This window comes from Barbus barbus, assembly GCF_936440315.1.
Source record: "Barbus barbus genome assembly, chromosome: 13".
NCBI lineage: Eukaryota > Metazoa > Chordata > Actinopteri > Cypriniformes > Cyprinidae > Barbus > Barbus barbus.
This window is the reverse complement of record NC_136741.1, coordinates 22,767,978-22,791,611: the sequence shown is the minus strand read 5'-3', so window position 1 is coordinate 22,791,611 and position 23,634 is coordinate 22,767,978. Positions and strand designations below refer to the sequence as shown.

The 23,634-nt window shown below is 37.8% G+C and overlaps 2 protein-coding genes across 4 annotated transcripts in view; one reads left to right on the top strand and one right to left on the bottom strand.

Moving 5' to 3' along the window:
- Positions 1 to 15,017, bottom strand: part of LOC306878713 (inositol 1,4,5-trisphosphate-gated calcium channel ITPR1-like) — a 56,824-nt gene extending 41,807 nt beyond the window's left edge. Inside the window, exons 1-20 of one of the 2 annotated variants that reach the window (XM_079431211.1) lie at positions 14,857 to 15,017; positions 12,891 to 12,999; positions 11,907 to 11,977; positions 7,757 to 7,872; positions 5,436 to 5,522; positions 5,134 to 5,292; positions 4,887 to 4,985; positions 4,402 to 4,485; positions 4,139 to 4,285; positions 3,948 to 4,043; positions 3,758 to 3,802; positions 3,419 to 3,573; positions 3,240 to 3,339; positions 2,991 to 3,151; positions 2,344 to 2,485; positions 2,092 to 2,250; positions 1,785 to 1,957; positions 1,350 to 1,469; positions 362 to 556; positions 33 to 284 (exon numbers count right to left, since the gene is read on the bottom strand). In XM_079431211.1, coding sequence (XP_079287337.1) covers positions 33 to 284; positions 362 to 556; positions 1,350 to 1,469; positions 1,785 to 1,957; positions 2,092 to 2,250; positions 2,344 to 2,485; positions 2,991 to 3,151; positions 3,240 to 3,339; positions 3,419 to 3,573; positions 3,758 to 3,802; positions 3,948 to 4,043; positions 4,139 to 4,285; positions 4,402 to 4,485; positions 4,887 to 4,985; positions 5,134 to 5,292; positions 5,436 to 5,522; positions 7,757 to 7,872; positions 11,907 to 11,977; positions 12,891 to 12,982 — 2,453 coding nt within the window. In that variant the 5' untranslated portion in view covers positions 12,983 to 12,999; positions 14,857 to 15,017. The remainder of the gene's footprint in view (positions 1 to 32; positions 285 to 361; positions 557 to 1,349; positions 1,470 to 1,784; positions 1,958 to 2,091; positions 2,251 to 2,343; positions 2,486 to 2,990; positions 3,152 to 3,239; positions 3,340 to 3,418; positions 3,574 to 3,757; positions 3,803 to 3,947; positions 4,044 to 4,138; positions 4,286 to 4,401; positions 4,486 to 4,886; positions 4,986 to 5,133; positions 5,293 to 5,435; positions 5,523 to 7,756; positions 7,873 to 11,906; positions 11,978 to 12,890; positions 13,000 to 14,856) is intronic. The other variant, XM_079431212.1, reaches the window with a different exon arrangement.
- Positions 15,018 to 18,108: 3,091 nt separating this feature from the next.
- Positions 18,109 to 23,515, top strand: LOC306878980 (formylglycine-generating enzyme-like). Of its 2 annotated transcripts, none has more exons than XM_079431621.1 (9): positions 18,109 to 18,508; positions 18,927 to 19,100; positions 19,180 to 19,254; positions 21,754 to 21,836; positions 21,995 to 22,117; positions 22,199 to 22,313; positions 22,418 to 22,531; positions 22,641 to 22,700; positions 23,337 to 23,515. In XM_079431621.1, exons 1-9 carry the CDS (start codon positions 18,254 to 18,256, stop codon positions 23,430 to 23,432), a joined length of 1,095 nt encoding a protein of 364 aa, XP_079287747.1. In that variant the 5' UTR covers positions 18,109 to 18,253; the 3' UTR covers positions 23,433 to 23,515. The 2 variants fall into 2 exon arrangements, with proteins under 2 accessions (XP_079287747.1, XP_079287748.1); XM_079431622.1 differs by having other exon boundaries at positions 18,217 to 18,508; positions 19,180 to 19,230.
- Positions 23,516 to 23,634: the final 119 nt, after the last annotated feature.

The following is a 23,634-nucleotide window of genomic DNA, read 5'->3' as shown; positions in this document are numbered from 1 at the left end:
ACTGGTCAATGTTTCTAAAGTGAACCACTTACTCATCAATGGCAATTTGTGAAGGGATTTCAGACCACAGCCGAGCATATTTGACAGGGGTAACCTGCTCCTGAGGGTCACGGTCTACATGCATGTGCAGCATCATGCGGCAGAATGAGGCTCTGAGGTCAAAGGGCAAGTCTTCATCTGACATGCAGCGCAGGATCAGATCCACATCCAGTTGTGCTGATATCTTGTTAATGGCCAGGTATTGCCGATCCAGACACATCCGTGCAAACAAGTTCAGTTGATACCTGACAGATAGATGTTATTATTACATTTCTGCATAATTTTCCTCACACTGCATGTAAGTGTAGGTGTGTGTGGATACCTGTAATAATTGATAACTTCCTGGTCCTCTGTGTGTGCATCTTTGGCATCCTGTGCAAGCTCTCTGATGCTCTTACTCTTCATCTGTCCTCTACTGTCCTTCCAGAACAACCAAACCTCCTCCTCATCCTCCTCTTCCTCCTCCGCACTCTCGCCAAGCACTGTTCCTGCCACCTCAAACCGTGATAACACAAGCCTGACACAAACACACACACATTCACTCAATTATACACTCACAGATGTCCAGACATGGGCTTACTATTTTTACCTCTTCATGCATTTCATCACACTTTCTGGCTTGAATCAGTGGTGATGGGATGTTTTCATTTTCCCTCAATCATGTAACTGCCTGTTCGATATTGTGCTTGCTGAATTATATTAATTATATATTATATAAATATTTTTTAACTGTTCTGCTACACTACCTTTCAAAAGTTTGCAGTCAATAAGATTTTTCAATGTTTGTATTTTTTATATAAGTAATTTTATTCTATATATATTTTCAATGTTTGTATTTTTTATATAAGTAATTTTATTCTATATATATTGTAAAATTTTATTCTTTTTTATTTTATTTTTAATTTATATTTATATTGTAATGGATTTTAAAACGTAATTTATTCCTGTGATAGATGTATTTGTGTTATTCCTGTCATTACTCCAGTCTTCAGCGTCACATAATCCTTCAAATATCATTCTAATATACTGATTTGCTACTCAAAAAACATTTCTTATTATTAATAAACATTGAAAACAGTGGTGTTGTTGGTGGAAACGGTGATAAATGTTTTTCAGGATTCTTTGATGAATAAAAAGTACAGCATTTATTTAAAATACCGTTTTGTAGTAATGTCTTTATTATCATTATTTAATCAATTAAACGCATCCTTGTTAAATAAAAGTATTTAAAAAAAAACACTCCAAACGGTAGTGTATTGTATATTGCTCTAAATATGTACATAGCATAATAGTCAGTGTAGGGGCTGTACTTGGTTTCGATGAGGATGTCTGCATTGGCTGGGTCCAGCACAGCATTACAAATGAGTTCTTGTGTGACCGGGATGGATTTATTCATAGACACACACAAATCTGACAAGTAGTCCAGAAATCTAGAGTAACATAGACAAAGAAAACTCAATCATTCAGGATAAGACACAAAACTATTACAAATTTAGTCAAAACATTCAATTATCGAAAAACATCTGAAGATTCAACTTAATACACTTCTACTGTACTAAAATCTTACTTTAAAACATATTTTAACTGCCGTTTAATCTCACCAGCATCTCTCTACTAGTTTGTACTTAAGATGAATCACTTTCATTCGAACATTTGTCTTTTGTTTGTTGCTTTAGATGAAAGGGTCTGCTAAATGAATGAATGTAAATGTCCAAGAACATTTCTGCAGATATATTTTCACACACCTGGGCTCTCTGTTCTTGCGGACCAGGCTGACGAAGGTGTCTATCTCAGCTGCAGTGATGTGTTTCTCTAGAAGCTTCCTGTTGTTGTGGAGCAAGGCTGTAATAGTGTCTTCAGCAAGCACATCATATCCTATCTGCTTCTGCATGAAGCGGAACTGCTTTGCTATGTACTCCTAGAGACAAAAAGTCAGAGAATGAGAGAATATTGCACATAGTGCATGTACTATAAGGGGTTGTGACTGTATTTTGTAGTACCAATAGCTTTACAAATGGGTTGCACTGCATTCATTTTAGTAGTTTAGTTTACCTGATTTTTGCGATAGTCCTGTTGTGAGTGGCGTAGGACTCTGTAGCAGAGCCGACAGATGTGACGAAAGGGTGCATGACGTTGGTCTGCGAGCTCTTCCAGACGCAACATAGGACCATCCCCACTATCTGTGAATGGGGCCTGCAACAGCTTGAATATCTGGTCAATCGTAACACAAGATAAATTAAAATGTCATTTAAATGTCAGTGACATGTTTTAAAATAAACCTAAGATGTGACATAAAATAAGTGCCTGTTTGAGTATGTTCTGCTCTCTCATGAGTTTCTGCCGCTCTCTGTTAGGTTTGTTGACTGTGATCTCCAGCACATCCTGAGCACTGCTGGGAATGTCCACCACAAAATACACCAGATCCTCCAGCAGCTTTGTCACTGACCTTGTGAAAGAGAGTGATGGTGAGATGCATGTTTTTGTAAGTGTGAGAAGAATTAAACAATTATCATAAAGATGGACTGGTTAAAAGCATATTAAAAGGCAGAAATGGAAGGAAATCAAAGAATAACAAAAATAAATCACAGGTGAACCAACGATGGATGGATAGATGGGTGAAAGGTCAAAAGAAAAGTGGACAAATGGACAGATGAATGAACAGACAAATGATGGAAGGAAGGTCAGATGGGCAGGTAGATGGGTGGATTTATAGATGGACAGATGAGTGAATGAAAGGAGAAAAAAATGAAAAAATTAAAGATGGATGTGTAGATGGATGAAAAGACCAAAAAGAACAAAAGAAGTAAAGAAAGACAGGAATATGGATGTAAAAAAGGTCAAATGGATGAATAAATGAAAAGATAAATAAATGGTTGAAGACAGGATGGAAGGATAAAATACAGAGACAGATGATAGGACAGGATAGGTGGACAAATGGATAGATGGATTACCTCCTCTCATTCTGAGTGATGGTGCCCTTCTCCAGTTTGGCTGCAATGGAAGCTAAGACTTTACTTGCATCATTAGCAAAATCCAGATCGCGAACCTCAGCTGGAGAAACTGGCACTATAGCAAAAGCCTCTTTATCTTCCTTCAGAGGAGATGTTCCTATCTGAGACACAAATATAGAGTAGAGGAGACACACTTCAGAGGATCCATAAACCAAAGCTACAGTCATACTCAGACAGAAACTCACTCACTCTGAGCATGACCGGTTTCTCTTCTTCTTTATCTATTGGCTGGTTGGTGCTGTGAACCCATGTATTGGTGCAGAGATGCCTGAGTCTCACATATGAGTTTCTGACAAGCACAATTCAAAATACAGCACGGTTAATATGTACTTAATCAGAAGTAACCAGAAGTCACAATCTCACTGTACCTTGGCACAAATGAGTCTCCTCCTCTCAGGGTAGTGGGGTCAAGCTCAAAGATCGACGATATGTCATTGCCATCTGGAACGGACACCAGCGTGTACATAACCTTGTCCTGAGGGTTGCGTGCACGTGCTCGGATCACTTCCTGCTCTGAATCCAGCTGCGAGAGAAACAGCTGATCAACGGCTCAGTCAAGATGACAGTCTGCTTCAGCTAAACTAATGTGTGTTGAAACGAGAGCAACAAGGTAAAGAAACCCTCAAATGGCTCACACTATGAATTCAGAATAAGCTCAGATAAAAACACAGACACACAGCCACACGCGCTCTCAAACACACACTCACAGAGGAACGGGTCTCCAGGCATTCTTCTTCATAGTCTGGATTTACCTGATCACAATAAGGTGAGAACAATTAGATAAAATCAGGTTCTCTGCTCTTGCTAACATCAAGCTCTCTAAATAGACACATTCTGATGTGTTTGCATGTGCGTTTGTGTGTGAACTCTTATTCCAGGTAACATTATCAGTCTAACCTCTGCAGCGAGGTAATGGCCGGTGGCCAGATGTTTGAACCTAAAGAGACTGTTCCAGTAGCCAGCTCCGCCTCTGCAGGGATCATGCTGAACCACCTGAAAAGCATCCAAACATCTGTTTAGGTTCCCAAGCCGATAAAATCACACTCACAAAAACATCTGTTCAACTTAAAGTTAAGTCCTAAACTTACCTCAACCTCCCAGAGTGCTTTGCTACTAGTGGCGGAGGTTGCAGACTGGCGCCCGGTGGTGCGCAAAAAGACATACTGCTTTTTTCTGTGTTCGTCGCATGTCAGAAACTTCTCCTGCTCTGCATGGAACAGCCTCACCACATCACCCTGATAAAACGTATTTCATTAAAAGGCCATAAATATTAATTCTAGTGAAATGTAGGCCTTAAAAAAGTAAATGTGAAGGTCACTGTTTATGCAGTGTGGATGTGTGCAAAACATACTCCTTTCAAGACAACCTCCTGGTTGTCACTCCATTTCATGAAAAGAACAATTTTCCAACTGGTGGTGCAGTTCACTGAATTCACCTGAGAGAGAAAAATATAATGGAATAGAGCAGTGGTTCTCAAACACAACCTAAGCAGACCTCCAAAGAGAATTAAAATAGCATAAAATGAGCATTAAAATAAACTAGAACAAATAAATTTGAGAGATTTCTTTTTTTAATCTTTTTTTCAGTATGCAGCATGTATACTGCGCAGAAATAATAAAAGCTACACATAAAAAAATTACCCAGACTGCCAAGATTTAACATTTTTTTTCCTAAATTGAATTATAAATGCAAAATATTCATTTTAATTTTTAGATAACTGGATCACTGACAATGGATTGATGTGATGCTGTCAAAATATGCAGCATATACTGTACAGTATGCAATACATTAGTATTCCTTTGTTAACATAGCCATGTGTATATATGTGTATTTTACTTCATTGCATCCTGGATTATCAACAAGCTGATGGCTACTGGCATGAAGCGGCTGTCCAGCATTGACAGGGTTTAACACAACCTTATCTCCAATGACCACCTGAAAAACAAATAAACACAAAACATAACAAGTGTAACTCTAATGGGTGTTTATGTAAGTGCAAGAAGCAGGACTGCCCAATGAATCAAATTATAATTAATAATCAAGATTACAGTGGCTGTTTTGCAGATGTTGATGATATACTTACATTGTCTCCAATAGAGCGAAGCTTGTAGAAGGGTTGGATGTAGAACCATGAGCCTTCATTCCCTGCAGCATCCAGGGTTACACGCATGGCGTTCTTCTCAAGGAGAGCCGGTAAACGTTTATTTACAGTCAGATACTTATTACTCTTCACATGGAGAAGCTGCAAATGTGCGTGAGCAATTACACAATTAATTTGACAGGTAAATAGTCTGAATTTCTACATATTAAATGTTCTGTATTGCACAGGCAACTTAAATATTATCTAAAGTAATACTTGTGCTCATGTGTTTGTGAAGGATTTACCTGGATGACATTGCCATACTGAATGACTGTTCCTAAAAGCTTTTTGTTCTCTGATTCATTTTGTTTCTTCTCTAAATCAGCAGCATGCTAAAAAAGTATAAAGTGAGAAATAAAAGAATTAGATAAAAATGTAAAAATTGTGATCTTGACATGTTGCAGGGCAGGCTCAAACCTGCATTTCCCACATGAAAACCAGAACCCCATGTAAGTATGTGAAGTGACTATTACTCTTCAGAACATCTGAGGGAGCTTCAGAGAAGATGATAAATATACTGAACATGCTGAACCGTCCTCCAAAAAAGAGGCTGTTGAGTAATAAACAAACTTTGCTCTCTTTAATGACGTCTTATAACATTGCTCAGATGGCCCACAGAGCATTCTTCACAATCTGTTTCATTTACAAGCCCATCTTTTTTTAATTGTCAGCAACTTTTCTTCATTCTGTGTATATATAAGGTCATAAGCAGAGTGAACCAACTGCAGCCTGAAGCCACGAAGGAGGTTGGCTAATTTAGCCAAAAAATCACATAAATAACTTGCATGAAATAACTGAATTAAGCATGATTTGTTTTTATAAGCATGGTAGGCAACTAAAATAATAATGTGACCCTGGACCACAAAACCAGTCTTAAGTCGCTGCGGCATATTTGTACGCAATAGCCAAAAATACATTGTATGGGTCAAAATTATTATTGATTTTTCTTTTATGCCAAAAATCATTAGGACATTAAGTAAAGATCAAGATATTTTATAAATTTCCTACTGTAAATATATCAAAACTTAATTTTTGATTAGTAATATGTATTGCTAAGAACTTAATTTGGACAACACGATTTTCTGAATATTTAGATTTTTTTGCACCCTCAGATTCCAGATTTTCAAATAGTTATATCTCAGCCAAATATTGTCCTATCATAACAAACCATACATCAATGGAAAGGTTATTTATTCAGCTGTATAAATCTTAATTTTGAAAAATTGACCCTTATGACTGGTTTTGTGGTCCAGGGTCACAAATGCGTATTGATTTAAAGAGGTCTTCAGATGCCCATTTTCCACAAATTGATATGATTCTTTAGGGTATTAATGAAAAGTCTATAACATACTTTGGTTAAAATTTCATCAAAAGCACTTCAATCGCTCAAACACAATGACGGTCGGACTGTTTACAGCTCACTCAGTTCACTCAGGGCGGGTCTAAGGTAAGACGGTCTTGTCAATTAACTATCATGGGAGGGGCCTGTACAGAACGATGTCATTCTGACAGGGCTCTCAGAACAGCCTGATTTGAGAAAGAGGATTTTAAAATAGGGATTTTAAAAAAAAACATTGGGAGGATTTTTATCATTATAGGATGTGTACACACACTTCCAACACACATTTATGTTCAAACAACTCAAGCATCCGATGACCCCTTTAAATGAGGATATTGCAGAAATTAGTAAAGGAATGTTTTACATCTTGGATGATTCATACCATTCAACCATAAACAACCAAAAACTGAATTAATCTGATAAATTTTCTTTGTGCATAAATACAGCAAGCAATGTAAGATGAAGTTTCCAGTGATCTAAGGTCATTTTTTAATTTCTCAAGAGTAAATATGTTTTAGAGCTCAAGGTTTGGTAGGTTAGCAGGCCCTGTTAGCCTCTGCTGGTGGATAGATGACGATGAATCTTTCTCCATTGACAGCCATTCACAAATAGCAGTATATTCTCATGAAATAAAACACACAAATCAAAATTATTTAATGTTTACCAGTTCCTGTTCTTGGAAATTAACTTTTTCATTTTCCATGTTTGCTGCCTTTAAAGGTTTTTTTTTTGACCTCACAAACTCCTAAGCAAAATGTCATAACTTATTCTTGTGACAGACTCCAAAACAAGTACTGTCTGCTGATATATGATGGACTTCTACAATAATTTAGTCTGCTTAAAACCCACCCCTTTCTTACAATCAACTTCAAGCTCACATTCAGTTGAACAGTCTCCATCTACTCAAAAACTGATGGACAGAACCCCACCCAACATGTTTTTTCTATTTGATCATCTGTTTCATTTGGATATACATCACAATATGGAAGAAATCATCTGTCACTGCCACCAATTCATTTTGAATTTAACGTTTGCTCAGGATTGTTGTTACTAATGGGTTTGGGACTCTGTATGTTTACGGGTTGCCATCAGACAATCATTTGTGGTGTGGATACTAATTCTAGACCAGCATTACGGGCAGTGTTATTCTGAAGTAGCGAGTGGAATTCCCTATATTAATATAAACAAACCGCTCACGCTTCGGGAAAGACTAAGCTTCGCACTCACATGGAGTTTGTTGAGCAGAACAGTATCTGTGGTGCTGTTTCCTCCAGGTTTGGCAGCTTTCCAGAACTGTTTCTGTGCCGAGTATCTGTTCATGGGACACAGTCTGAACAGACAGTCTACAGAGAGAGAGAGAGAGAGAGAGAGAGAGAAAGAAAGAAAGAACATACATTTCATCCCAGCACACCTCACATACACTCATTCACTGTATTTCAGACACATAGCTTTCAAAACCTGCTGATGAGGACGTGATCATAAATGGTAAGGAAGGAAATCAGTATGAGAATCAATATGTAAACTCTGTGTCTGTGTGGTTTGAGCGTACATGTGCATAACTGTTCAAAAAGGACTAGCCTATCAGATGCAAAAAACCTTCTAACATTTTCAACAGAACTTAATTTTAAAAATTAGCGTAAATTCAGGAGGAGGTAACATGATTGAAAACACAAACTGACAATATTTTTTAAAAGTGATAAGAAAAGGGCTACAGGCATAAAAGTGAAAATGCACTTCTTCTTTCCAACAGAACTCCAGTCTTACCAAATAAGGAGAGAGGGGGGGAGTCAAAGATAGACAGACTGACAGAGAGAGAGAGAATCTGGTCTCTGTTCCAGTTTCTGGAGATTGGGCAGATAAAACACCAAAAAGCTCTGGGGTCATTGGAGGAATGTGCACACTCTCACATAAAAACAACAGTGTTTAGAAGTGTCCGATTACAAAAAAGGAAATATATTTTCAAAATTTTCCTGAGTGAAAAGTTGCTGCTACAAAGCTCACAATGTTAATACAATGGTGTTATGGGTGGTTGCCAGTGTGTTGCTTACTGTTACTGGTTTAAGTTAAAAGATTCCTCACACCAAGCCACTATGATATAGCTCAGGTCCCTCTTTCAATGCTATGTTGCTCATTTATCATCTGCCAGAAGCCAATTTTAAATTTGAACTGAATGCATACCCAAACAAAAGAAAAATACTCATGAAATAATAACAATAGAAAAAGAAACCATCACATGCTTCCATTTTGCTTTGGTGTGTGTTTATATTTGAAGGAAATAGTACGCATTCCTCTCTACTGGGGCCCACTGACCAACAGACAATTATCTCTCTTTCTTTCCCTCCCTTCACCACAGACTCAAGCACATTGTGCAGGCTGTATTTATCAGGAAGGTTGAGAAATCGAGATAAATGCATTCGATAGAGAAATAGATCAATGTTAAATGTATAGTTCCTTATGTTATTCAAAACAGAAAAACAGAAAGTAATTAATTATTAAATCAATTACATTTTAAAATATATCAAAAAAAGTTATTTTAAATTGTGATAACATCTGACCGTATTACTGTTTTTTCTGTTTTAATCAAATAAATGCAGCCTGATGAGCATATTAGACTTATATTCGTATATTAGACTTATACTCAACGAATATTCAAGTGCATTTCATGATGTGAGGTTTGTATATGCACAACTCGGTATAAAATTTAAGAGAGCTGTGATAAGAGAGGATGATTAGCAATTAATACTGACTTTAATTTCTGTCTTTTCCTCCAAAAAAAAAAAAAAATGTATTAACCTTATTTTTCCCACAAAAGCGGGTGCGACAAAACACTCCGGTTACTCACGTAACCTCGGTTCCCTGAGATAATGGAACGAGCATTACGTCGTCATTTTTCATTGACGACTGTTAATGGGGGAAACTCCTGTTTACTCTGTTACTGAAGCCAGTTTGGTTAACGTTTGTGTACTGCACAAACTAATGGCACTTGAGCCCGCCAAAGTGTGTGTGTGTGTGTGTGTGTGTGGGAGGGGGGGGGTGTGACTTGCTATATACACTATATTGCCAAAAGTATTGGGTCACCCCCTTCTAATGAACAGGTTTGACTACTTTAGTAATTTCCATGAGTACAAATCTTAATGTTTAAGCATATAATGATATTCTAGGGAATTGTGTGCTTCTAATTTTATTGCAACAGTTTGGACAGGGCCCTTTTCTATTTCTATATGACAGTGCCTCTGTGTATAAGGCAAGGTTCATCACTCATCATGGTGTTTGGTGATTAGTTTTCGGCTCAAGGTCTGCATCTAAAGTCACACCAGAGGTGTTCAGCTGAGATTAGGACTTTCCTTTATGCAGACCAGTCAAGTTCTTCCACACTGACTGAATCAATCATTTATTTTTGAACCTTGCCTTATACACAGAGGCACTGTCATGTTAGAATAGAAAAGGGCGTGAGTAACTGGAGCGTTCCCTATTGAAAGAGAACTCCCATTGCGTCGTCATTTTTCATTGACGACTGCTAATGGGGAACGCATCCAGTAGCGCCGTGCTATAAGCAGAAGCAAAACTAAGCCTGCTCCGCTACCTCAGCTCAGGCACACTCAGAGTGGGCCTCATGAGCCCAAGCTATAAGAGACCCGAGAAGTATCTAGGGTCTGCTTGTCATAAGCCTTGTCCGCCCGAAGGGAGAAAGAGCACTAAGCAGATAACACCCGTGCCTGCAGGGCAGGGACGTTCAAACTGTAGAATCTGATAAAGGTCGACGGCGACGACCATCCGGCGGTCACACAAATCTCCCCAATAGAGATTCCGTTGGACCACGCTCAGGAGTTTCCACGGCCCCCTTTGCAAGCATGGTGCATATCTCGGCTCGAAGAACATGAGATTCGTTGTCCTGCACGAAGGTCTGCACCACGCCGCAGAATGCTGGTGGCCTGCGAGCGAACTGGAGCGAGTAGCCTCGTTCTATGGTCTTTAGAACCCAACTCGACACACCTGGGATGGCCTTCCAAGCCGATAGCCGGGAGGCGAGAGGTTCTATTTTTATTAATGACAAATCAAATTAATGAGTGCATCGCATGTCGTGGGCAACGCCCAGACATGCGATGCACTCGTCGTGCCCGTCCGCGTCACTACACGAGCTACACTCGCGAAGCGACATTTGTAACAACGCGCTTGGAATTTGCTCCGAAATTTGCTCTTTTCCTCGCCAGATGGCCACAGGGAGATGAGAGACAAAGAGATGGTCTCATCGCTGAAGGAGAAGATTCAGACGAAATGGCGCTTTGGGCCGACTTATATAGCAAGTCGCCCCCCCCCCCCCTTTGGCGGGCTCAAACGCCATTGGTTTGTGCAGTACACAAACGTTAACCAATCTGGCTTCACTAACAGAGTAAACAGGAGTTTCCCCCATTAGCAATCGTCAATGAAAAATGACGACGCAACGGGAGTTCCCTTTCGATAGGGAACAGCTTGTTTTGCTTCTTGATATTGCAAACTGGTGTGTCTTACCATAATATTTTAATGTATTATCTTAATACAGTTTTAGTTTACTGCACCTTGTTATTCTTCTCAATATTTCCCTACAGCTAATGAACCGGAAGTCTCGCCCATTCACAGAAAACGGCTAACTTCCGCATTGAAAAATAAGGTGGATAGCTTAAGAGGACTTGGAATATAGCGTAAAATCTAGTACTTTGATAGTTTTAGTTTAGTGTAGTATGGAAAAGAGCAGTGTGAACTTCCAAAGGTCCCATAGAAGAAATAAAATCATGTGTTTTGAGCAACTTGAGGATGAGTGATTTATCACAGGATTTTCATTATGGGACAAACTATTCCTTTAATATTCAGTAGCCAACTATTGATGAAAACCAGCATACACCGATGTATAAATGTACTCACTCACACACCTACTTTTGATGCAGCTTTTCAGTGTCACCAGCAGATGCATTTTGAGTGATGCAGGGAGTTTAGAGGGCAGTCAGCCTCAACCACACACAATCTTGTGAGCAGCCTTTGAAGTACAATCGTTTTTCAAGTCCTTTAACTAAGCAGATCTGCACTTTCTGTGTTGGTAACAATTTCCACAGCAAAGTAAACGTCCGTAGAAATGAGATCAGACTGTTTGACACTGATTTATGCCTTCTTTCATTTCATACAGTACAAGCTTTGGACTACAATGGTAAATTAATTCCAAAGAATGAAGGATGACTTGCTAAATTAAGTTGTTTTCATGGAAATTATAAACTTTTCTCTAGGGTATGTGTGACCTTTGACTTCAAAGCCCAGTTTAAGTAACTGAACATCCTGCCTTAACTGAAAATAAACCAGCGTAACATCCACACACACACACACACACACACACACACAAACTGCTCACCCCTGAACTTCTTGGGTGGGTTGTTCAGGTCCCCTGCATCTGGTTGGACAACACATCGGTCATCAACCAACCTGATTGAAAGAAACAAACAAGAGTGTTACTCTATAGATGTTTGTACTTTTGGTTTGTCTGTGCATCTGCACATTTCAGTGAGTAAATAATGGTGTGCACTTGTGAGTGTGCGCCTGTATTTAGCCTTTTTTGGCCCAAAGCAGCAGCTTACAGCTACCAAATTCCACGACCAGTCAGCCAAAAACACAGACACACACACAAATACACAGGGTTAAACTGCTGACAGCTGGTTATTCTTGTCTACACATCAAAGATTAGCATTCAACCACAGCAAACTTTATGTCGTCTAATCTTCAAGGGGTTATATCACCCAAATATTAAAAATCTGTGAAAATGTATTTATCCTCTTGCTGTCCCAAACCTGAATTACTTTGGTTTGTGGTTGAGGAACACAACAGGAGAAATTTTTGTACTTGTTTTTTTTTTGTTTTTTTTTACAATAAATGAAAACTGATGCTCAATATGACTTGTACACTATATCAAAAGTCTGATGAAGGGGGTCAAAACTACGTAGTTTTCCACTGAAAGTCTTGCTTTAAAATCTTAAGACACTCTGCTAAACATCTCCTTTTGTGTTCCATGAAAGAAAGAAAATCATACAAGTTTCCAAAAACACAAGGGTGAGTAAATGATGCCAATTTTTTTGGGGTGAAGTATTCCTTTAAGATTTTTATCAGCAGAAAACAGAGGGGGGTTAATGTTGAGGAATTAATGGAAAAAAAGAGTATGTGGACCTCTAACAAAATGAGCTGGTTCTGCTTGTTAATAATATATTTGTTGTAATAATCACTCTTGGAACAAATTCATTTGAAATGTCCTGCTCATAATATCCGCTAATCCGCTTTCAATTAAAGTTTATGAACATGCTATTTCAAAGCATTATATCATAACAGGGAGTGTCAATCAACTCACCCCAGAGTACTTATGAAGCCACTGGTAGAGCCTTCAGCATAAAGGGAGCAAACATCCCCAATGTGCAGGAAACTTGACATTTTATCCACCATGGCAACCACTCCACCACCTGCAGAGGTCAGAGGTCATGTCAAGGTCTGTGTGCAGGTTTATCATTCAACAAACAAGCCTAACAGCAGCTCTAACCATAAGTAGACCTATAGATATACTAAAGTAAAGCAACATATATGTATGATGTGTGGTTAGAAGAAGTGTCATTCACTATAGCACATAATACAAAAACAGACCTTTTTCAAATAGAACATATATAAATAAAATCTCTGCAGAGCTTTTTAAACAGAATGATTTCACAAAAACAAAGGAAGAATATTCATGTCTAAACCAATTTGATGTCTTCAAAGACCGCATAATTGGCTTAAAACCACAAGTGGCCCAATGCATGAACTAAATAACAACATGTGATATCAAATATCAAATATTCAATCATTGGTAACCCATGATGTGAAGAAAGACAAACAAGTTGAGGACTCTAAAACTGACTGCTGCATCTTCATTCTATTATTATTATAGTTTAAGCTGAATCCATCCTAAATTTATATTATTACTTTTCAAATTCTCAATTCCATTTCAGTTTAACCCAAAAACTCATTCCTCCACTGAGTTTTGATAACCAGAAGCTGGCAAATTACAAGTTGGTAAGTTATTTATTAACTTAACTGGCTGGACACTCATTCCAAGTCCAGTGCATTGGAATACCATACTAAAAATAAACATTCAGTGTTTCAGTGTCAAATTTGCAGCTGACATACTGTACCAACATACTAAAATAAATTTGAATGCTTATAAAATAAAAAATACATAAATACAAAAATGGATTCCATTTAAAATAACTCAAAACAGCCAACTCCTTTGAAGCGAAGTGCTAAATAATAATGCAAATATGAATTTGTTATCTAAAATTACTTATTCTGTTTTAATAAAGTAATATTTCGAAAATAAATACTCTCGTAGTATTTCTGTAAGTATCACACACATTTTCAAACTTAAATACTACTAGCCCAATCATCCCTCTGTTCACTTTAAAAATTGTGGTTTATCCAAAAAATTAAGACATGAAGACATGGAAATGTACTGATAAGACACATCTGATAAGAAATAGGTTTGCTGTATGACATTAAGAAAGAGGATTTGTGAGCATACTGTACTGTCAGTTCCATGTAATTCCATTGTCGACTGTATTATCATCACAGATTCTTCCTGTTACTACTAGATTTGATTAACAAATGATTAGTCAACCAAACCGTTAATACGCAGAGAGAGAGAGAGAGAGGGAGAGAGAGAGAGAGAGAGAGAGAGAGAGAGAGAGAGAGAGAGAGAGAGAGAGAGAGAGATGTGCGGAGGAGGGATTTGCATGTGAATTTCTTTCTACCTACAAAGCAAGCATACAAAAACTGTTCTTTGTTATTACATGAAAATGAAAAAAAAAAAAATATATATATATATATATACTGATTGCAGCTTCATCTGATGCTGTTGCAAGCGTAATGCAGATTCTGTCCCATCTTATCTGCTGAACATCAGCAGATCGTCCGTCTTGACAATAGAAACTAATTCAATTTTCTACCTTTGTCAACAATGTCAAAACGAAAAAGACCAGGCATGTACACACTAACTTTATCCTGCAAACGAGTCATTTTATGAACTGCGTGACCTAAATGCGATTAAACTAACGGAACTCTTCTTGACTTCATCTTAACATTGTTGTGGATTATTGGGTTAAACAATATAAAACATCAGCATTGAGTTTGTATATTTTTTCTCCTTCTATATGCGAGTATCTCATGGCAGTCTAGGGGCGGGTTCAGCAGGGCGCGCGATGCTCTCCCGCAAATAAGACAAATATTTAATTAACCATAATTCATGAACAAAACTCTTAGTAGTCCATCTTGTGTAGTCTCTCTCTCACCTCTCTCCGACGAAGTTGGAGCAAAAGTGTCCGCGGTAGTTTCCCAAACGTTTCGTCCTCAGTTTGAGAAAGTTATTACCCCGACTCCTCATAAGTCCAGCAGCGGTCCATCGCCCCGATGTTCGTCTCTTTTCGGCTCTCCGAGTGACTCTGTCAACAGTGCAGTACGACGGGATTCTGGGAAACTGTGTTTCCTTTGTGCTACGCCACGGTTATTTCAATATTTAAGAACTACAAGACCCAGAATTTCCCTTACATTTGACTAAATTATTTTGTTCTTCTTGTGAAGGGTCTATAGAGACTATAAAGAGAAACTGTGTTTATTTATAGACAAAATATGCAAAAATCTGTAAGTAGGGGTGACAAGCAAGTGATGTAACAAATTTTGACCCTGGACCACAAAACCAGTCATAAAGGTCAATTTTTTAAATTGAGATTTGTATATCACCTGAAAGCTGAATAAATAATCTTTCCATTGATGTATGGTTTGTTAGGACAATATTTGACAGAGATACAACTATTTGAAAATCTGGAATCTGAGGCGGGTGCAAAAAAATTGAAATATTGAGAAATTTGCCTTTAAAGTTGTCCAAATTCCAAAGTTGTCCAAAGTCCTTAGCAATGCATATTGCTAATCAAAAATGAAGTTCTGTTACAACCCGAATTCCAGAAATGTTGGGACGTTTTTTAAATTTGAATAAAATTAAAACTAAAAGACTTCAAATCACATGAGCCCACATTTTATTCACCATAGAACATAGAGAACATAAACGTTTAAACGGAGAAATTGTACACTTTTATTCACTAAATGAGCTCATTTCAAATTTGAAAAAAGAATCAGCTGGGAGAACATCTAGCAACTAATTAAGTTAATTGACATCAGGTCTGTAACATGATTAGCTATAAAAAGGGATGTCTTAGAGAGGCAGAGTCTCTCAGAAGTAAAAATGGGCAGAAGCTCTCCAATCTGTGAAAGAGTGCATAAAAAGATTGTGGAATACTTTAAAAACAATGTTCCTCAACATCAGATTGCAAAGGCTTTGCAAATCTCATCATCTACAGTGCATAACATCATCAAAAGATTCAGAGTATCTGGAGAAATCTCTGTGCGTAAGGGACAAGGCAGAAGGTCTTCGGGCCCTCAGATGACACTGCATCACTCATCGGCATGATTCTGTCATTGACATTACTAAATGGGCCCAGAAATACTTCCAGAAACCACTGTCGATAAATACAATCCCGTGCCATCTACAGATGCCAACTAAAGCTCCATCATGCAAAAAGGAAGCCATATGTGAACATGGTCCACATGCACCATCATGTCCTGTGGGCCAAGGGTAATTTAAAATGGACTGTTTCAAAGTGGAAAAGTGTTCTATGGTCAGGCGAGTCCAAATTTGACATTCTTTTTGGAAATCACGGACACCATGTTCTCCGGGCTCAAGAGGAGGGAAACCTTCCAGCGTGTTATGTGTTCAGTTCAAAAGCCAGCATCTCTGATGGTATGGGTGTGCATAAGTACATAAGGTATGGGCAGCTTACATGTTTTGGAAGGTACTATGAATGCTGAAAGGTATATAAAGGTTTAAGAGCAACATATGCTCCCCTCCAGATGATGCCTGTTTCAGGGAAGGCCTTGTGTATTTCAGCAGGACAATGCAAAACCACATACAGCAACTATTACAACAGCGTGGCTGTGTAGAAGAAGAGTCCGGGTGCTGAATTGGCCCGCCTGCAGTCCAGATCTTTCACCTATAGAGAACATTTGGCACCTCATTAAATGAAAAATACATCAAAGACGACCACAAATTCCTCAGCAGCTGGAAACCTATATCAGGCAAGAATGAGACCAGAATTCGAGTTGTACATTTACGGTAGGAAATATTGTACGGTATCTTCATGGAAAATGATCTTTAAATGAATTTACTTTATATCCTAATGATTTTTGGCATAAAAGAAAAATCAATAATTTTGACCCATACAATGTAATTTTTGGCTATTGCTACAAATATGCCCGTGCGACCCCACTGCCGTTTGTAAATTTTGAGTATGTTTCATTAAAATGACTTAATGTAAACTAAATCATAAGCTACTTTAATTACCTGTATGCAAAGGTACTATATAAATTAATTCAAGTGAAAATCAGCAGAGAAATTTCAACAGTATTGGAGATGCCTTAAGGGCCCCAGTTGCTATACTTCCATGCCATTTGCAGAAAGGCAGCATCTGAAAAGCTGTGCACATTTTTATGATATATATTATATTACTCAAGCTCATTTATTAGGGCATCAGGCCAGGGAGTTTAGATATCACCAGAGTGAACTTGGATATCAATTAAAGTCATTTTGTGTAAAAACAGATTTTGATAACCTGATGTGCTGCCTTGTCAATTTGTATGGCCATTCTGTATATCTGCAACTGTTCACATCAGACCAAAATTACTTCTAAAATACAGAAGACATAAGTTTAAACATGACCAATTTGAATAACATTTAATCCATTCTGTGTGAAAAAAGAGTGGGATAAGATACTTTAGTAAGCTGTAATGCTGCTTGTCGTTTCCTGTGACCCTATAAGTCTGTTGCAGTTCACAACAGACCAAAATGATTTTTAAAATATAGAAGAAAGAAGCTTTGACATCACCAGAGTGAATTTGAATAACTTTAAATGCATTCTGTGTGAAACAGATTTCGGTAACCTGTTATGCTGGCCTTGTCGGATTTGGTGACCTCTCTGTGTGATTGTTGCTGTTCACATCAAAAATGCTTTCTAACCTATGGACCAGAGAAGTTTAGACATCGCCATAATGAATCTAAAAAAAACAACAACTTTTAAAGCCATTTGAAAAACTTCCTATTTTGTCAGATTTAATGGCCCTGCTGATTATCTGCAGCTGTCCACATCTGAGCAATCAGACCAAAACGCTATAAAAATACAAAACAGAGATGGTCAGACATAAACGGAGTTCATTTAAGAAACATAACAGACAGTCTGTCCTAAATAAAATAATTCCAGATGTAATGGACCACACGGTAAAATAATAATGATGAAATAAGAGCAAGCGACAGCACCCAGACGTGTGTCTAAAAAGATCATTTCTTTATGTAATGAACCTGTTTCTCAGCATCACTTTAAAATACTCCCCAAGATAATGTGCGTTCTCGCACAAACATTTAATGTAACTACAATCTTGTCAAAGATTTCTCGTAAGTCACCGTTTTCGCGACAGTTGGTGATTAAAGCAAATGTTACAGTAACTGAAAGTGCAACTGAGATGAATGTGAACAACAGAGCTTTGGAAACTTCAGAAAATTCCTGTGCAAGCTACACGTCAGCTGACTGATCACATGACTCTTTCCGGACATGCAGTTCACCACGAACAGAACTGATACTGGCTATGGCATCAGCACGGAGCAGTTCTGTAGTTTTAGTTCTCTGCATTTTAGCAGTGCGTAGTATTATAGGCGACACCGAGCTGGAACAGCTGTCGTCGGAGTCACAGAGCACGGGTTGTGGCTGTCAGGGACTGAAAAGGGATGTTACTGTTTATGTAAGTGATGAAAACAAACTGGAGCATCACGATGATGCAAATATATACTCCAAAACAGCAAACGAAAGTCCACACAAGACAGAACATGATATACGCAGTAAGGTAGGTTTGTTCAATTTATCACTTATGTTTGCAGCTATCATGCACCTGGCGAGTAAAGTGTTGTTTCATACTGTTTGTGAAATACAAAAGGAGAATTTAAAATCTATAAAAAAAATAGATGGCTGTCAAGTTAGTATATTGCATTTAAATTAAGTTCTCTACATGTAAAACCATATGATAGCTTTTGTGTGGAACTCATACTTGAATTTGAAATATCGCTTTCACTTTTATTATACGGACAACTTGGACATTCTGCTTTAAATATCTTTTCATAGAAGAAAGAAGGTCATATAAGTTTGAAAATATATGATGATGAATACATATTTTTATTTTTTGATAAATTATTGTTTCAAGACGTCTGAATGTGTGTGTGTGTGTGTGTGTGTGTGTGTGTGTGTGTGTGTGTGTGTGTGTGTAGCTGGTGCTGCTGCAGGGAGATTGGTTTATGATGGGAACGGATGATCCAGAAATACCACAGGATGGAGAGGGGCCACAGAGGAGAGTGAGGCTGGACCCTTTTTACATTGAAGTGCATGAAGTCACAAACCAGCAGTTCCAACACTTCACCAACCAGACAGGATACATCACAGAGGTAAATAACAACGGTTTACTGGGCCGTAAGACAAATAATCAATATACATACTCGCTCAATCAGTTACCTGTATCTACAGGCTGAGCGTTTTGGAGACTCCTTTGTTTTCGAGGGACTGCTGAGCGAGGAGGTGAAGAGCACTCTGTCACGTGCGGTGAGAAACATGTACACGTACATTTGAATTCTTCTGTTAACTATATTGTTAGTTTAGTATTGGGTATAAAATATTTACAATTCAAAGCTTGCTTTCTTTCTTTCTTTCTTTTTGCAATAATGACCAACTTGCTGCTGGCTGTAGATTTTCCCTACATATTTGTACACTACAATTTACAGTTTGAAGAGTCTTCATAAAAACAGTAGCTGTTTTGTGTTTCTTCCTTTGATTCCTTCCTTTGATTTTTAGCAGCCGTTACTTCAATCTTCAGTGTTACATGATCCTTAAGAAATTGTTCTAATGCTTAGCTGTTATTGGTGCTCATTTATTAATGCTTCCTATTATTATTAATGTTGAAAATGTTTTTTCTACCTAATTTTTTTACCAGGATTCTTTGATGAATAGAAAGTTTGAACAGGATTTATTTGAAATGGAAATCTTCTGTAACACTATATGAACACACTATATGGTGTGGAAAAAGTGTTGGCCCCCTTCCTGATTTTTATTTTTTTTGCATGTTTGTCACACTTTAATGTTTCAGATCATCAAACAAATTTAGATTTTAATCAAAGATAACACAAGTAAACACAATATGCAGTTTTTAAATGAAGGGTTTTTTTTATGAAGGGAAAACAAAATCCAAACCCACATGGCCCTGTGTGAAAAAGTGTTTCATCAAAATATCATGTTGAGATCCAAAGAAATTCAAGAACAAATGAGAAGGAAAGTAATTGAGATCTATCAGTCTGGAAAAGGTTATAAAGCCATTTCTAAAGCATTGGGACTCCAGCAAACCACAGTAAGGGCCATTATCCTCAAATGGCGAAAACATGGAACAGTGGTGAACCTTCCCAGGAGTGTCCGGCCGACCAAAATTACCCCAAGAGTGCAGCGACGACTCATCCAAGAGGTCACAAAAGACCCCAGAACAACATCTAAAGAACTGCAGGCCTCACTTGCCTCAGTTAAGGTCAGTGTTCATGACTCCACCATAAGAAAGAGACTGAGCAAAAATGGCCTGCATGGCAGAGTTCCAAGACGAAAACCGCTGCTGAGCAAAAAGAACATAAAGGCTCGTCTCAGTTTTGCCAGAAAACATCTTGATGATCCCCAAGACTTTTGGGAAAATACTCTGTGGACTGACGAGACAAAAGTTGAACATTTTGGAAGGTGTGTGTCCCATTACATCTGGTGTAAAAGTAACACAGCATTTCAGAAAAAGAACATCATACCAACAGTAAAATATGGTGGTGGTAGTGTGATGGTCTGGGGCTGTTTTACTGCTTCAGGACCTGGAAGACTTGCTGTGATAAATGGAATCATGAATTCAGCTGTCTACCAAAAAATCCTGAAGGACAATGTCCGGCCATCTGTTCGTGACCTCAAGCTGAAGCGAACTTGGGTTCTGCAGCAGGACAATGATCCAAAACACACCAGAAAATCCACATCTGAATGGCTGAAGAAAAACAAAATGAAGACTTTGGAGTGGCCTAGTCAAAGTCCTGACCTGAATCCTATTGAGATGCTGTGGCATGACCTTAAAAAGGCGGTTTATGCTCGAAAACCCTCCAATGTGGCTGAAATACAACAATTCTGCCAAGATGAGTGGGCCACAATTCCTCCACAGCGCTGTGACAGACTCATTGCAAGTTATCGCAAACGCTTGATTGCAGTTGTTGCTGCTAAGGGTGGGCCAACCAGTTATTAGGTTTAGGGGGCAAGCACTTTTTCACGCAGGGCAATGTGGGTTTGGATTTTGTTTTCCCTTCATAATAAAAACTTAATTTAAAAACTGCATGTACTTGTGTTATCTTTGATTTAATATTTAAATTTGTTTAATGATCTGAAACATTAAATTGTGACATGCAAAAAAATTAAAAATCAGGAAGGGGGCCAACACTTTTTCACACCACTGTATGTCTTTGTTGTCCCTTTTGTTCAATTTAATGCATTCATGCTGAATAAAAGTATTAATTTCTTTTTTTCTTGTCAAAAAAAGTGTTTTCAACATTGCTAATTATAAGAAATGTTTATTCAGCATATGATGATCATTTCTGAAGGATCGTGTGACATTGAAGACTGGCTGCTGAAAATCCAGCTTTGCCTTCACAGGAATAAATTACATTTTGAAATATAGAAAAAAAATCCTTTAAACTGTAATAATATTTCACAAAATGTTTTGTACTGTAATTTTGATCAAATAAATTCACCTAAATGTTGAAAAAAACGTCCTATCTGTCAATATTCACATATGTTTGTGGTTAACACTGAATTGAAATGAATTCAAGAGGGGGCCAAGGAACAGAATGCCTTGGAAAGACTGGAAATGTAAAAAATTAACTACAAATATAGTCAAGTAATGAGCCTGTCTCTTTGCGCCCGCATGAACTCAGAACTTGGAGTTATTAATTTCCAAATACTGCCAAAAATAGACAGGATGTGCTTTTATAGATAAATAAGCTGCACTTCAATTTGTCAGTGTATAATTATGGTCAGTAGGTGGCTGCAGCTCCTTGGTGGTCACCAGTGAAAGGTGCAGACTGGAGACACCCAGAAGGACCAGATTCAACCATAGAGCACAAGTAAATAAATAAATACATAAAAAATGTAATACCACATGAGCAAGTACTGAATGATTGTGATACATCACTAATAATACTGTACAATCAGATGATATGTTTTTAAGTCATACACCTGTTTAGAAGTCATAATATTAAACATAATCTCTGTTTTTATCTAGGATGAATCACCCTGTGCTGCAAGTATCATGGAGTGATGCACAGGCGTACTGTCACTGGGCCAAACGCAGACTTCCTACTGAAGCTGAGTGGGAGTTGGCCTGTAGAGGAGGACTGCAGGATAGGTGTGTGTGTGTCTGTGTTTTGTTCATTGTTTGTCCATTTTAATGTCTTTTAACATATTCTTTCTCTGTCGCTCTTGTTAGGCTGTACCCATGGGGAAATAAACTAATGCCCAGAGGGCAGCACTATGCTAACCTGTGGCAAGGAGATTTCCCTAACCACAACACAGCAGAGGACGGTTATGCTAACACATCACCGGTAACACAAAGTAGCCCTTTATCCTGATTTACATGTATACTGGGTTTTAAGTTTAGAGAGGAGAAATTACAGAACACTGACGGATTACTTGGTGTTTTGGGTAGGTGATGACCTTTCCTGCCAATGGCTTTGGGCTGTATGACATGGTGGGAAACGCATGGGAGTGGACGGCAGACTGGTGGAACGTGCATCACTCTACAGAAGACCGGCACAACCCTGTAAGATTATAATGAGTGAACTGTTCACACATCCATAAAGTAAAGGTCTTTCATTTATGCATATAAGGCTGTTCATGTTTTAAACCCTTGACTATGACTTCTTTCATAGAAAGGACCAGAAACGGGGACAGACAGAGTCAAGAAAGGAGGATCCTACATGTGCCACAAGGTAAAACATACATTAGGGTTATTGAGGGGTGGGATATTGTATGTTAGCTAACATTGTCAAAAGTTAATACTTATTTAATTTTTACTTATTTAGCAAAAAGGATTCAGTTGATCAAAACTGACAGTAGAGACATGTTACAAAAGATTTCTATTTCAATTTAATCTTTCTATTCATAAAGGAATCCTGAAAAAAGTATAATGTTTTACACAAAATTATTAAACCACAAAAATGCTTTCAACATAGAGAAGAATGAATGTTACTTGGGTAGTAAATCAGCATAATAGAATGATTTCTGAAGATCATGTGACACTGAAGACTGGAGTAATGGCTGCTGAAAATTCAGCTTTGCCATCAGAGTAAGAGATTATTTTAAAATCTATTAAAATAGAAAAAAGGTATTTGCCATATTTTTTATCAAATAAAAACAGCATTGGTGAACATAAGAGTCTTGGCAATCCCAATGTTTTGAACAGTAGTGTAAAGCTAGAATGCACTTATTATGTATATATATATATATATATATATACACGCCTAATACATATACTGCATATTTATGCACCTAAGAGGAAAATACAACCTTCATCTGTAAGCTTTTAACTTGTTTACATACGTTAACACATTTTTCTCTCTCTGTAGTCTTACTGTTACAGATACAGGTGTGCAGCCCGTAGTCAAAATACTCCGGACAGTTCTGCCTCTAATCTGGGCTTCCGCTGCGCTGCTGATGCATAACCTCAAATATCAGGTCTATCACTGTCATACACTTGAAATCTAGAAAGACTGTGTATTTTATGTTAATAAAGCCATTTGTAAGAGTTTGTTGTCATTTATTTCTGTTCTTTTATTTTTTTTATAATTACAGAATGTGATTCTATCCTGAATTATTGGAAAATGGTTCTAAATCAGATTTAAAAATATGAAGAAAAAAAACGTG